The 14,295-nt window shown below is 61.0% G+C and overlaps 2 protein-coding genes across 4 annotated transcripts in view; one reads left to right on the top strand and one right to left on the bottom strand.

Annotated features, from left to right (window-relative positions):
- FAAP20 (FA core complex associated protein 20) overlaps positions 1-6,110 on the top strand; it is a 6,881-nt gene extending 771 nt beyond the window's left edge. The window contains exons 2-4 of the mRNA XM_034672031.1: positions 7-59; positions 166-452; positions 4,961-6,110. Coding sequence (XP_034527922.1) covers positions 7-59; positions 166-452; positions 4,961-5,033 — 413 coding nt within the window. The 3' untranslated portion in view covers positions 5,034-6,110. The remainder of the gene's footprint in view (positions 1-6; positions 60-165; positions 453-4,960) is intronic.
- Positions 6,111-7,889: 1,779 nt separating this feature from the next.
- Positions 7,890-14,295, bottom strand: part of PRKCZ (protein kinase C zeta) — a 91,619-nt gene continuing 85,213 nt past the window's right edge. For all 3 annotated transcript variants that reach the window (XM_034671046.1, XM_019805024.2, XM_034671045.1), the window contains 5 exons: positions 13,450-13,569; positions 12,720-12,799; positions 12,291-12,380; positions 8,478-8,593; positions 7,890-8,356 (listed from right to left, as the gene is read on the bottom strand). In XM_034671046.1, coding sequence (XP_034526937.1) covers positions 8,269-8,356; positions 8,478-8,593; positions 12,291-12,380; positions 12,720-12,799; positions 13,450-13,569 — 494 coding nt within the window. In that variant the 3' untranslated portion in view covers positions 7,890-8,268. The remainder of the gene's footprint in view (positions 8,357-8,477; positions 8,594-12,290; positions 12,381-12,719; positions 12,800-13,449; positions 13,570-14,295) is intronic.

Genomic DNA, 14,295 nt, shown 5'->3' with positions numbered 1-14,295 from the left:
GGGGAGCGCGGACCAGCCCCGACGGAGAGCTGCCGCCGCTGCCCGCCTTCCGCGGCCCGGTGCGTGCTGCGGGGCCCCGGGGCGGCCGGGTGTGGAGTGGGGCGCGGGCCTGGCCGGGGAGGCGCCCGGGCGCCGCTGACAAGACCCAACGACCCCGTTTGGCAGGAGCCCGGGCGCGGTCCCGAGCGCCCCGCGTCCCCCGAGGTGTTCACCGTGGGAGCCCGGACCTTTTCCTGGACGCCCTTCCCACCGGCCCCGAGGGGAGGCGGGGGCCCAGGCCGTTCCTACCGGGTGCTCCTTGGGGCCCGGCGTCGCTCGGGGTCCCCCTCCCGGTCCCCTCAGCGACGCCCCGGGCCTGAGCCCCTCGCGACCCCCGGCGTTCGGGAGCAGCTGCGGGAGGCCGCGCCGACCCTGCGGAGCTGCCCGATGTGCGCGGCCGACTTCGCCCCCAGGTGAGTGCGCGCGGCCCCGGCCTCCGATCCCCTCCTCCAACCCCAGCCCTGTTGGGAAAGCGCGGCCGGGCTTCGGCGGCCGAGAGGCGCTCGAGCTCAGCTTCGGCCTCTTCAGGTAGGAGCGCAGTGGTGTATGGTCGGGGGTCCACCTGCGCTCTCATCCCTCGGAGCCCCGGGGACAGGCTGCAGTGTCCCAGCGCGGACTGCCGCAGGAGCAGGGCGCCTCTTCCCCACCGCCAGGTCACGGGGAACCTGGTGGTGACTGCCGGCTCCAGGGCCTGCCAGACTGTGGGTCACCAAGCAGTTTCCTGTGGAAAGCCTCCCACCGGTATCTCCCTGGGGTGGGCTTTAAAAATGAAGCCTTTTTGTGTCTTCAGACGTCGTTTTACTTTAAGAACTCATTGTATATCTTTATGTCCTTTTTTAGAATAAAGATGCATTTATTTTACAGAGAGAGAGAAAGGGAGTGCGCAGGAGTGGGGGGGAGGGCAGAGGGAGGAGATAAGCAGCCCCCCTGCTGAGGGGGGCTCCATCCCACCACCCTGAGATCATGATCTGAGCAGAAGTCAAGAGTTGGGCGCTTAACTGACCGAGCCACTTAGGCGCCCTTCTTTATATCTTTTTTTTAAGTAAGGGGAATAGAATCCGGTTTTGCTGAGATGTTAAACTCCCCAGCTTGGGGGCCATGTGTTACACAGCTGAGGACACAGGTGTGGGGGTCACAGGGGTCAGGTGTAGAGAACGGACAGCAGGTTTCAGTAAGTGGACCAGCTCCAGATTTCCTGTGGCTGAGAGACGCTGTGCAAGGCATGGGCCACACCCCTGGTCTTCCAGAAGCAAACACCATCCTGGACGCGGTGAGGGCCACGGAGCTGATGGCCAAGCAAACACCATCAAACCCCTGGCTCGGAAAAACACGGAGAGCCTGCCCGCAAAGGTCTTGTAGATGCTACTTTTTGTTCAGAGACATGATGTTCCCGTTGGTGGTCAAGTGTCTGGGCTCCTCCAGCCTGCACCGTTGTTATCGGGACAGGGCTTTGAAAGCCCGCTGTTGGGGTGAGCCCAGTACCCCCATACTTATCTCCTTGTGCCTGCACCACCCAGGGTTGGGGAGGCGAGAGCGGCCTGGTTTGGGCGAGCCAGTGGCTGTCTCGCACGGGGACAGGGACAGTGCGTGAGAGCGGAGACAAGCCGGGCCTGGAGGAGGTCCCTCAGTGGCCCACGGGAGCACTGGAGAATTTGCTCAGTGTTTCCAGACGTAGCTTCTCACTGCACTGCCTTCACCTGTGCCCATATTTTGGGATGGTTGTGAGTTGCGAATACTGACTGGCTTGCCTGTTTTGACAATGCAGTGACCACTCTTTGAAAACAGTGCTCTTCCTGATTCACCCCCAGTCCAAAAACCCCCGGGGGCAGAGGACACCACTGTAGGCCCTGGAGGGAAATTTGTTTTCTTGGCAGAAGCTGTCAAGGGAGCCCCACCTTTCCTCCTCTTCCAGAGGGGGCTTGTCCTTGGAATGCTGGCATTTCTACGCGGTCTAAAAAAAGAGACTCCCAGCGAGAGACATCAGGGAGAGAAAAAGTTCCAGTTTTGAGTTTTTTAAGCGGTTACATTAAGGCTTGGCAGATTGCCTCATTCTTTCCGAAGTAGGAGTCAGCGGTGGGGTCCAGGCCTCGGCGGGTCTGAAGTGCTGGTAGCACGTTCTCCGTGTGACTACAAAGGAGAGGGTCCTTGGGCCAGGACACACCCCTCAGGTCCTCGCAGTGACTGGGGAGACGCGGGGCACTGAAAACAGGCGCGGGCCCTTGGTGGGATGCTCGGGGCCCTGGGCCACGGGAGACAGCCTAGCACGTGCACACGGGAACTGAACTGGCTAGCTGTCTTGTGACTTTCCTTAGAAAGTGTCCGCTTTTAGTGATTCTTGGGAATTTTTTAAAAATATATAATAGCTTTATTTTAAAAAACACACATTTTTAAGTAAGCTCTCCCCCAGCGTGGGGCTTTAACTCGTGACCCTGAGGTCAAGAGTCAGATGCTCTACTGTCTGAGCCAGCTGGGTGCCCCACTTGGGATTTTGAACCAGAGACTGGAGCCGTGCTGTGCCCTTGTGACAGCAGGAGACGAGGTGCCGGGCCACGGGGGCAGCTGGTGACCGGAGGGCTTCTGCTGGCGTGTGTGCTTTGGGGACCCGGTGCTGCGGGATGAGCCCACCATTCTTCTCAAAGCCTTAGCATTTCAGGTCACTCAGAGGATCTGATGGATGGTTACAGAGTGGATTCGACAAACGGGGTGAAACCCTGTCCCCTTGAGAGCTGCTTGCTGCCATGTGCACGTGTTGTGTGCTCTGATGCCCGTGAGCCACGGAAGCGTGGAAGACGGGCTTCCACGGGCCACTGGACGTGGAGAGGTGGAGGCTGAAATTGAGTTGTGTCCCGTGCGTGCGAGGAGAGCCTGCGTTTTGGCGTCTTACCAGCTCTGAGGCCCCGTGGGCTGCCGTGTCTGAGTCAGACGTTGGTGGAGGGTGTTGGGCCCAGCTTCCTGTCCTGCAGCCACGCCGACTGTCCACGCACGGGGCTTCGATGTGACGGCAAGGCAGGCCCGTGCTGGGGCAAACTGCTGCAGAAACTCGGTGGGCGGGACAGGGCTGGCCGAGACCAAGTTCTCTTACTAGGGGGAGGTCTGCAGGGCCCCAGAGGGTGCCCCCCCACCAGGGGATGCCACCTGGAAACCCCAGACAAGGTGACCTGGTCCAGACCTTAGAATCTTCTGGCAGCCTTGGAGAGAGCATGCAGGGGCCCCAGGGACTTCAGAGCACACTGACCAGCCCTACAGAGTCTGAGAGGGCAGCTGACAGCCACCAGAAGGGGCACAGGTGCCCAGAGCAGCAGGGCAAGAGGCGGTGTGTGGTCCACAGTCTTGCAGTGAGGCTCCAGGGACGGGCCTTTCCACCCCGGCTGACCAGGCTGGCTATAGACGGGGGCGGAGGGAAGGTCACATCTTGGGAGTTCTGTGAGGGTGGGGAGAAGCCATCTGGGCAAACGTCCTCAGAGAGGCCATGGCACAGAGGTGTTTCCAGAGGGTCCGACGGGACCCATGGCGATGTAGGGGGTGTCCCCTCTGCCAGCTAATAGAGACCCAGGGTGCCCCGCTGGGGGAAGCCGTGGAGGCGACACCGGTGTGGTGAGCTCCACTCTGTAAGGTGCAGGTGGGGCCCTGGCCACCATGACATGTGCCCGGTCTGGGGCAGAGGCTGTGGGGGACATTGAAGTCCCAATGTGAAGGGGGTCATCACCCATGTGGCCGAGCCCAGGGAGATACAGGGAGGCTGGACCCGTCTGGAGCATAAGAAGGGCTGCGGGGGGGTGGGGCGGTCTGGACTGGCCTTGGCTGGTAGCAGGAGGCCGAGGAGCTGAGGGCAGGACGGCCAGCCGGTGGACCCAAGGAGCATCTCTGCTTGCAGCAGGGGGCTCAGCCGCTCTGCGAGGGTGTGTCCCCCAGCAGTTCTGCTGAGCACCCCAGCACTGCCACTCTCTGGGGCACAGCCAGAAGCTGTCCATCCACGGCTCTCAAGCCCGTCGGAGATGGTCCTGCCTGGCCCTCCCTCCTTCATGGGGTCAGATGAGATCAGGGATAGAAAGTGCTCTGTGCCATGAGTCCAGACCCCTCTCTGCACCCCACTGGACCCCGAGAGGCCAACCCGCAGGCCTCGGAGCCCCCAAAGCTGTAAGTTGGCAGCTCAGGTTCACTGAACCCCTCCCTAAGGGGACTCGGTCCCTGCACACCAAGAAAACACCATCTCAGACGCGGGTGGCCCACCTTCCACCGGCTTCATCTCCCTGCCTCTCGTGACAGATAGGAATTGTGCTTCTGGGGCCCCGGCCTTCGTGCTTTTCCCTTTCGGGGTGCCAAGTGGGGCGGTTTTCGGAGGAGAGGAAGTGACCTTCTTGCGGACCCCCAATGGAGCCCCCACCGAGGGCCGGCTGGGGCGCGAAGAAAGGCTGCTCTCGACCTTAAGGCCTGGCAGAGGACCCGCCGACGCTGTCCTGTGCACCGCCGGGTGGGCTTTCAGGCTCCAGAACAAGCCATTCACCGGGAGCCGTGAGGTTCTCAAGCTGAGTGGGTTCCAGAATCCTCTGGGAGGCTCATTCAGATACAGGATGCCCTCCCCCCAGCCTCAGACGCAGGAGCCCGGGTGAGCCTTGAGAACGTGTCTGACAGGCCCCTGACGCACGTGTCCGGCTGTGCTGTGCGCCTGGCCCCGGTAGACGGCCCCGGTAGACATCCCCGGGGAACAGGATTTGAGGCCTGTTCTGGTTGGCGTAGTCCCTCCTGGACCTTTCCCCCGTTTCCGACCAGCTATGGAGACCGTCGTGGGGTTCTCTCTGGCTGACCTTTGCTGTGGTTGTCACACCAGGAAAGGGCGTGAAAGTACGTGGCGGGTGCCCTGGCCAGGTGGCCTGTGTCAGCACTTCCCTGTGCGTGAGTGACCGTCTCCTCCCTCTTGCAGTCTGGCCCCGCTGGACATTGACAGCCACCTCGCTCAGTGCCTGGCAGGAAGCGCGGAAGAAGTGGTGTGGTGAGTCGACAGCCCTGTGAGTCCAGCCAAGCGGACGCCCAGACTCCCCCTGCCCGAACCGTGTCCTCCCCGCTTCGGCAGCCGCAGTAAACGTCGATGTGGACTCCGGTGTTGTGTGTTTGTATCGGGAGCGAAACACGGGCCCCTTTGTCTTTTCGGGTTACGCTAAGGCGAGTGCTCGCCTACCGTTCGAACTGGCAGAGCCGCTCAGCAGAGGGACGCAGGCCCAGGTAGAGGAGCTGAGACTCGGAGCAGAACCGGCCGGGTCTACAGACGGGCCGTCGGCGGGGTAGTGCGTTTTCCTGCCTCCATGGACTGCACTCGCACCCGGTTTTAACTCCCCGATGAACTGCTCCTTACGCGGGGCAGGCCGCCGTGAGGCGCCCGCGCAGCTCAGCGACAGGCAGGCAGGGACAAGAGGGAGGGACCGGACCAGGCGCCACGGGCAGCGGGCAGGCCAGTCTGCAGCCCGCCCTAGCCAGGTGGTGTTCGGGCTTCCCAGGGCAAGTAGATGATGGGGCACAAGAGCATTTATAGGTAGTTTTCCTTCCAGTGCTGCTGGCCCACAGATTCTGGAAGAGCTGGGCTTTGGTGGCATCCACCGTGGCCGCAGAGCAGTGGCGGCAGGGAGCGGGTCACGATCCACAAAGAGACCGTGGAGGAACCTAACTGCACGTGACCAAGGGAAAGACGCCTGTCTGCAAAGACCGCACGCTTTATGACCCTCGCTATATGGGCTTCTGGAAAAGGCAGAACTGCAGAAATAGTGAAGAGACCAGTAGTCGCCAGAGGACGGGCACACGGGACTTTTGGGGCAGCGAGGCTACGTCACGTGATCTGCACTGTGGATACAGGGCCCCATTTTGTCCAGACCGCGCTCTGCACCCCCAAGACGTGAACCCGGCATCGTGGGGACGATGACGTGTCGGCCTGGTTCATCCACGGTCACATGTGGCCCCTGGGAGGGGAGAGTGACGGTGGGGGCAGGGGCACGTGGGAAATCTCGGCAGATGGCCTGCGACTTTATCATGAACCTAAAACCGCTTTAAATAAAGGCTAGTTTTTAAAAACGCCTTCCAAACCTGCTGCTTCTGGAAACACCTCCTTTTATCAGAAATAAGTGTGCATGTTCCTCAGGGTCTTTCATGGAAGCTCGAAGCCTGCAAGGCCTCGGCCCGAGGGTGCACACGCCAGCTGCAGGAGGAAGACGGCCGGCGACGGGCACTGCCCGCTCACTGCCACGGCCACGGCCACGTCTCCATCCACGGACCATCCAGACGACCCATGCCGCTCCCCAAATGTTAGGGCTGCTGCTTCCGATCCCCACTGCGGCACCACCTTCCCCTTCCGGAGTTGATAAAGCAGATGGCTGCACGCGTCCCCCTCAGCCACCAGCCTGACCCCGCGCACACGTCTGCACAGCAGCTGCCCAGCTGGACCCGGGCCGCTGTTTGGTAGCAATGAAATAAATGCTTTCAGTCTCAGCAAATTCAGGGCCCCCGTCCTGTCGGAGCACACGCTGTCGTGCCCAGGGCAGCAAGTGACCACCATCAGGAGGAAGGGGGGCTCTCAGCAGCCATTTGTTATCCCCTCCTGGGTACACGGGGGTCTCTCCCTCCCTGTGTGACATCCCCTCATCCCAGGGCCCCGGTCACCAGTCCCGTGTGACCGCTTGTCCCTCGGGAGCCATGCTCCTGGACATCAGCACCGGGCTGTGACACCCATGAGATCGAGAAGCTGGCTCCCAGGATCTCTGGGTCCGTAATTTCAGTCTGTGGAGGCAAGTCTTCGTGGTTCCAATTGAGGTGCTGGCCGAGACAAGTCTCCGTGTCACAGAAAAGCTGCTCTGCAACCCGGGGGGAGGGTCCAGAGACCTTGGGGCCTGGGCTGCGGGTCGGGCAGGTGCCCCCGTGGTGCCGCCCCCGCGTGAGAGTCGGCTCCCCCGGTGGGGTCAGGGCAGGGCGGGGGTCAGCGCCACACAGACACCCCTTCGTTTCCACTTTTCTCACCACCACCCCTGCCCCAAAGCAGCCACGTGGTGGAGACGGCCGGGAGGGTGTGCGTGACATGGCGCGTGCGGTGGAGGGACACGGGGACACTTGGTGTCCTGAGGTGGACGAGGAGCCCGCCCACGCTCTGCCCGCGGCTCCCGCCACACATCATGGGGTAGAGATTTTAAAAGCCCCCGGGGGTTTACCTCCTTTTAGAAAACCTTTGGTTCTGCGTTCACCCAAGAAGGAGGGTGACGGAGGGACATGTGCCACGTGCAGGTTGACAGGCTGCAGGAAGCGTTGTGTCAGGAGCGTGCAGAATGTTCGTGGATCTTCTAGATTTCTTATGTAAGGCTAGGGGCGCCCATACACAGATCTTTCTACATTTTCTAATTCTGAGCACCACTGCCGATAAAAATATTTTCTTGACGATTTAATACAAGATACGTAGGCACTGCTCAGTGTTTGCAGAGATAGCTCGTGCAGATTTCGTTTTCGATTCCTTACTTTCCGTGGCCTCCGGGCGCTGCAGGGAGCCGTGTGAGAATCCAGAATCCGGTCTCCTCGACACCTGACGCGCTGCTCGGCCAGCGGCTCCGGTCTGGGTGCGGCGTGGCCTCCGCACTAGACGACGACGCAGGGGTGTGACATACACGTGAAATATTAACAATAGAAACTTACCGGGATTTAGAAGACGTTCCAGATTTGTAAATTCTTCGTTGGGGTCCGTCCCTGCAGGCACTCGGGCTCCCGTCCCCAGCCCCCAGCCGCAACTTGGCGCACGACCCCGCCCGCTCCGGCGCCTCCCGTGTGGGTGTCGCCTGGGACGCTGGGCAGGTGCCGCTCGCGGAAAAAAGGCACCAGGGAGGTTTCGACATCATGGGCACATTTTATTCCTCAGGACGTTACAGGCTAACTCCTGGCGGAGCAGGTCAGTTCTGTTTCTGTGGAAAGTGTGCACCTTCGAAATCATGGGGCAGTTTCTCCCTCGGACACGGTCACCGCGGGGCCTCCGCGGCACAGGCACAAGAAGCAAATTCCTCCAGCACGAAGCCGGCCGCGCGGGCCCAGACGCAAGACTGTTCCGCTCCGAGAAGCGCCGGCTGGACGCCCCATCCGCGGTCGGGGCGGCGAGTGCCCCCCGGGGCTGCGCCCGGAGCCCCGCGCCCAGCCTGGCATGCATGCGCTGTGCTTACGGAGAGACAGAAGGGGTCATTCACACACGTGTCCGCGGCGGAGAAGACGGCCTCACACGGACTCCTCGGTGGACAGCAGTAACGGGTTGATGTACTCGAAACCTTCAAACTCAGACTGGTCGATCCTCTTTATGACGTCCCTGTGTGCGCAGGCAGAGCGCGGGGACCCGTGTCAGCCCCCCCCAAGCCCGCCGCCCACCGGGACAGGGAAGATGGCGGACAGGGCGTCCCGACCCTCACAGCTGCCCCCGCAGGCCTTACTCATCATCCGGGGTCAGCTGCACAGGCTCGCTGGTGAACTGGGTGTCGAAGTTGTCCAGACCGTACTCGTCGGTTATCTGCGGCTGGAATGGCGGGAGGGCCTGCTTCTTCTCCAACTGGGAAGGACAACGCGAGAAGTCAGATCGATACTGTCTGTCATCTCTACCGGATTTCGGTTTTTTCAGGGACTTAAATCACAGAACAGAACAGGAAGACACTCAGTGTTTAAAGAGGTCGTATATTTGAAGGCCAGTTTTCTTTTCTCTTAAACACAAGTCCAGGAAGAAGTAAGTATCTGAAGCCACAAAAATCCTGAGTTTACAACTGCCGGCGGTACAGCCGCGTGGGCCCCGTACCTGGGACAGAGCCACGCTGGTGGTCTGCACCCCTAGGCCCGGCCCCTGAAACCGGACGAGGCTGGTCTCAGGAGTTTTTTCTTTCTTACAACTTGGAACCCTGGTCATAAAAGAGCTCGGACTTGGCAGGGACACCACTGCCCACGCTGCTGCTCGGCGAGTCCCCGTCCCGCTGGGACCTTCCTTCCCGAAAGCATCACTGACCCTCTCTGTTTCTAACCACAAGGGGATGCTTGTCAGGCAGGAAACAGGGCTTCTCAGGACCCAGACTCTGACTTCCAAGTCACCCTTTATGGGGCTGAGACACACTCGTGCCAGAGGGCAGAGACGGAAGGCCCAGGGCAGGGACCCCTCAGCGCCATGTCACACGGGTGAGGACGGTGAAGGCCTGCTTGCTCAGTCCCTCCGTGACATGTGCAAGCCGCCCCCCCAACCCCACATCACGGCTGTGTGCTATGCACCTGTGTCGGGCCAGGCACATCCCCAAGAACTAACAGAGCCATGAGCAAGAGACACGGGTCCCTGCCCTGCGTTGGGTCCCCTCCCTGCCACACAGCCACACACGAGGCCAGGGAGTGAGAGGAAGCACGCGGCATGCTGCCCAGACCCGTTGGGCCCTGGTAGGGCTGAGCCTGGAAACACCTGCCCGTGTGGGGCTCCACCCGTCCCTGTGCAGGCCGTGGAACTGTCCAAGGCTGACGTGACGAGCTGTTTCAGTCACAACAACAGGAACAGAGCGGGCGTGGAACGTGAGCGGCACAGGCCGCACTTCGGCAAGTGGAAAACACGGGGGTGTCCCAGACACAGACGAGTCCTTCCTGCCAGCTGCCTGACACGCACAGGGACGTGGCCGGCATGGCAGCCAGTGCCTGGGCAGAGACCGTCACCGAGAAGACACTAGGAGGGGGCGCATGGCAGAGAGGACGGGCTGTCCCTGCAGGCAGAGCGGGTGGGTCACCCGTGTGCGTGGGGACCGAGGAACGTCCTTGTTGCTTCTCACCGTTTATACACAATGACCCATATTCTTTTATATGAAATCTTTTCTGATAAAAAGCGGGAGGGTGCGTTTCTTAAGCTATTTCTCTACCTTAGGTCTCGGCTGCTTTAAGATTTAAAGAGCAAGTCGAAGCGGAGCTGGGTCTGAAGCAAGAAGCTCGCCCACGGTCCCCCACGCCCACCCGTCATCCCGGGGCCCAGTGCTCTGGTCTGACGGCGGGAGGCTGCTCAGCCTCCCTCTGAGAGTGTCACGAGCGTCACCTCCTTTCCTCAGTCAAAGCAGTGCACGAGAACAGGGCCCCCTGGACACTGGTCTGGGGCAGGCCGCCGCTTGGCTGCACCGGTGTCAGTGGAGAGGATGCTGGAAGGGGCATGCGTGGCGGCCAAGCAGGCTCAGTTCTGAGGGCCTGAAGGAGGCAAGGGCGGGGGGCCACCCTGCAGGGGCGTCGGGGGCTCCGTGAAGCCTGGGGGGAGACAGGAGGTCCCTGGACAGAGGAGGCCACTGCTGGCAAGGCTAGGCAGGAAGAACGTCCCGTCCCGGGAGCAGGGAGAGGCCCAGACCCTGGAAGCCGAGTCCCTGAGGACAGGGTGGGAGAGGCAGACCGGGGTCCAGGGTGACCACATCTCTGAGCGGGGCTTCTCCTGTCTGCTGGTCTCTGTTTCCCCAATTCTGGGTGATAAGCCCCCCACCGGATGTATGCAAAGCAGAGACCATCCTAGACGCTGCTCTCCTGGCAGTGGGGGCAACAGAGGAATTCTAGGAGCAGCCCTGTGAGGGCGGAGGGACCCCAGCACCTCTTTTATCGAAGTGCTTCTTCCCTCCACTATCTGCATATCCCTCCCACTGCAAACAGCATCCCCTCGAGCACCATGGGGCACTGGGCTGGGGACCCCACGCGCCTCCTCACGCAGTTCGTGTCCTTCCGCTCAGGCATGTCCGCGACAGTGGTCACTCCACGGAGCCAAGGGTGGGCCCGCACGCCCCCATGTCTGGACGTGGCTTATAAATGTGGAGACTGATCCTAGAAGAGCACCTTCCTCATCTCACACCCGCGCCATAAACCCTTAGCCTTCTGATCACGGCCAACACAGGCCGCGCTTGAGAACAGGGTTTTCGGCAAGGACGCACTGACCAGAAATGACCAGATGCCACCCTCAGGGGATGTGGCGTCACAGGCCACCGAGGACGCTCACAGGCCCGACATCCGGCTGGAGCCCCGTGACAGTGGGCAGGGTGTCTACAAAGGCCTCTTCCAGCTCAGCGGGAGGACACCTGCCTGGGTGGTGCGGGGGGGGGGGCTGTGGCTGCAGGGGTGGGGAGGGAGGGCACGAGGGGCTCGCAATCAGTACGTGGACCACGGAGGCTCAGTGTGGGCCTCCAGGGGCTGTGGACGCCTGGTGGTGGCACTTCCCTCCAGGCCAGCTGTCCCGAGCTATACAGGTAGCAGTCAGAAACCAGCCCAAACCTACCTTTCCTCTCCCTCGGGCTAGTGGGCCAGTCAAGGTCAGTTTCTCTTTTCTTTCATTTGTTAAGTAAACTCTACACCCAGCGTGGGGCTTGAGACCCGCTGAGGTTGAGAGTCACACGCTCGACTGAGCCAGCAGGTGCCCTCAAAGTCTTTTTCATAATCAGAAAGTACCTGGGCTCTGAATAGTGTTCTAAGTACTCGTGGCTAATGGCTCAAAGGGAGAGGACGCTGAATTCTGTTTTGAAATCACCCAGCCGCGGCCTGGACAGCGTGGGCGGGGTGGGTGCGTGGTCTGAGCACGCTCCTCATCGCGACCCCATGAACGCACAGTCCCGTGGGTGGAAAGTCACAGTGACCAGAGGGAGTGGACGAGAGCTGCTCTGCCCACGGGGCCGGGCAGTGGACCTCAGCGCATGCCGCGGGGCCGCCACACCAGCTGTGTGGGGGAGACGCGACGCGGCCCCAGAGCGGGGCTTTCCTCCGATCTAGTTTGCGCTAAAGTTCAACATTTATTTAATTAGCTAGCTCATCTCCTTTGTCTCAGAGGAGCACGTTTTAAAGGTTATATTTCAGTAACTCTGCAACCATTTATATATTTTGCAACAAATCCAGTTCAGACTTCCCTTAGTACCAGGAACCAGGACACTAAAGTGGAAAGGGCTTGTATCCTTCGCTGTTCACCGCATCCCAAGATAGGACCAAGAAGGGCAGGTTTTGGAAAACCAACCATGGAACCGGGTCCCACCGGGGGATTTCACGCAGAATCAACCAGGCGGTGTGGTCACAGATCACGGACGTCCACAACTGGACCCCCAGGCAGCACGGCATGACTTCTCCCAGGAACACCGGGGACCACCACCCCCAAGGGCTCATCACGGCCCCTCACGCTCCTTGTCAGTCACTCCTAGGGCCCCAGAGGGCAGCCCCCACCACACCCTTCATCCCCAGCCCTCCCTCGGCGGGGGGGCAGCAAACGGGTCCCCATGCTTTACCAGGTCCCAGTCTATGCTGCGGAAGAATGCGTGAGACTTGATATCGGAAAACCCCGTCTGTGGCCGGCAGCCGAGCCTCTCTTTGGGGTCCTAGGAGTCAGAGTTCAAATAAGGACCAGTCAGTATGGAGCAAAGAAGCCCAGATTCGCGGCCAGAGGACACCCGGCTTCCCGTCCCCGTGATGTAAAGAGCTTCACGGCATCGCCTCCAGCCGGTCTCAGCCACCAGCGGAAGAGCAGGGTTGCCTTCACCGAATTTCTCACTGTGTTTCGGCAAGCATGACTACAGACTGACGATTCACAGGGCAGAGGTCAAATAGGAAGCAGAGCCCCCCCCCCAAGGTGTCCCGTAGCGGACACTGGGAACACCCGCCCCGGTCAGCCCCGGCAGCCACACGCGGGACGGCCCGCACGGCGGCCACAGGTGTACCTTGTTTAAAAATCCTTTCAAGACGTGGGAGGCTTTCACGGAGAGGAATCGGGGGATCCGGATGGGCTTCTCCAGGATTACTGCAACGATTGGGGCCCTGGTGAGAAGTCTGGCTCCTTCCCGACGCTCCCTGCTGTGTTTGCTCTGCCCAGCCGCGGGAGGAGCTGGGCGGTCTGCAGGGCTCTTGAAACCCTTTCTGAGCAGGAGTGTCCAGGGCGCTTTTAGTGCCCTGGCCCCTCCTCCCTACATCCAGCAGGGTCTCTCCCCCACAGAGGGACCCCCCCCCACAACGTGCTCAGGATCACAGGAGCCAGCAACCTCCTCACATATGAGAGCGCCTCTGCATGTGACCGCCAAAGGGCGCTGCAGGGACAACCGAGTCCCTGGGTGCCAGCATCCCCGGGCAGTGATTTCTGGCCCAGGGGCAGGTGTCCTGCACTTGCAGGTGGCAAAAGGCTGGGTCGGGGCCCTGCCCTCCCACGCCTCCAGGGCACACACCTGGCGGGGGCAGGAAGGAGTCTAGGCTAAATCATGACAGGCTGTCTTCCCTGGTGAACCCGCTCTCCCACGGCCGCTCCCACTTCCCCAACCCCGTCTTAGCCTCCCTGCGAGCTGGTCTGTGAGAACGGGCCGACCTTGCCTGTGGGGGACGGGCGGGTCGGGGGAGACCCGAATGCACAGCCCAGGGGCAGCACCTGAACCCTCGGGAGATGCCTTGCGGCCCACGCACCTTGGAAAAGGTAGTCCTCTGTGTTCATGTCGGGGTTGTCGGTGATGATGTCAAAGGGGGAGCGTCCGGCCATCATCTCAAACATCAGAACGCCCAGAGCCCACCAGTCTACGCTGAACCCTGGAGGGACGGCACAGGCCCGGCTGGCAGGCGGTCGGCAGGGGAACGCGGCCGCGGGTACGGCTCTGGCCAGGGCTGGGCTGGGTGCCTTGACGTGCCCTGGGCAGCCTCGCCTCCCCCTCTGCCCACCATCGTGGGACCCTTGTCTTTTTTTCTCTTAACTAGTTGCAAAGCTGTTTTCACATCAGGGCCGTTAACGCCCTTGCTGGCACTCTGCTGGTTTCCCAGATTGTCATATGGCCTTTCCATCCTGCCTGTGGCGACGCTGACCGCTGACCGTGCAGACTTGTGAAGCTGAGCGAGCCTGCGGGGCAACTGTCCTTTTTACTCTCCTTTGGCTTACTACCAAAGCTTGAAAAATCCCTTTCTCAAAGGCTGCAAGCAGTCTTTCCCACATTTTCCTGCATTCACCGTTTCAGGGTGTATTTTATTGCACCGGGGAATGGGACTGGGAGAGCCTGGCGTCAGTGTGCCCGCAGCCCCTTAGACCCTCTGGAGCAGTGCCCCCATCCCCTACAGGACCCCCCATCCCAGGCCGGCTTCTGGGCGCTCGATCCTGGTCTTTCCACCTGCCGTCTGTCCTTCCCTGTCTGGGTCCTCAGTGACTCCGGGGATGGCAGCCTCGCAGGTGCCTCTGACCCGAGACGGCAAGAGACCTGCCCACCTAGCCAGCCCCCATCCTAATGGCAAAGAAAATGTTTAAAAATATCTGATGGTGTCGTTGTG

Source organism: Ailuropoda melanoleuca, chromosome 11 (assembly GCF_002007445.2).
Source record: "Ailuropoda melanoleuca isolate Jingjing chromosome 11, ASM200744v2, whole genome shotgun sequence".
Lineage (NCBI taxonomy): Eukaryota > Metazoa > Chordata > Mammalia > Carnivora > Ursidae > Ailuropoda > Ailuropoda melanoleuca.
The sequence above is the reverse complement of the archived record's forward strand: the minus strand, read 5'-3'. Positions and strand labels throughout refer to the sequence as shown.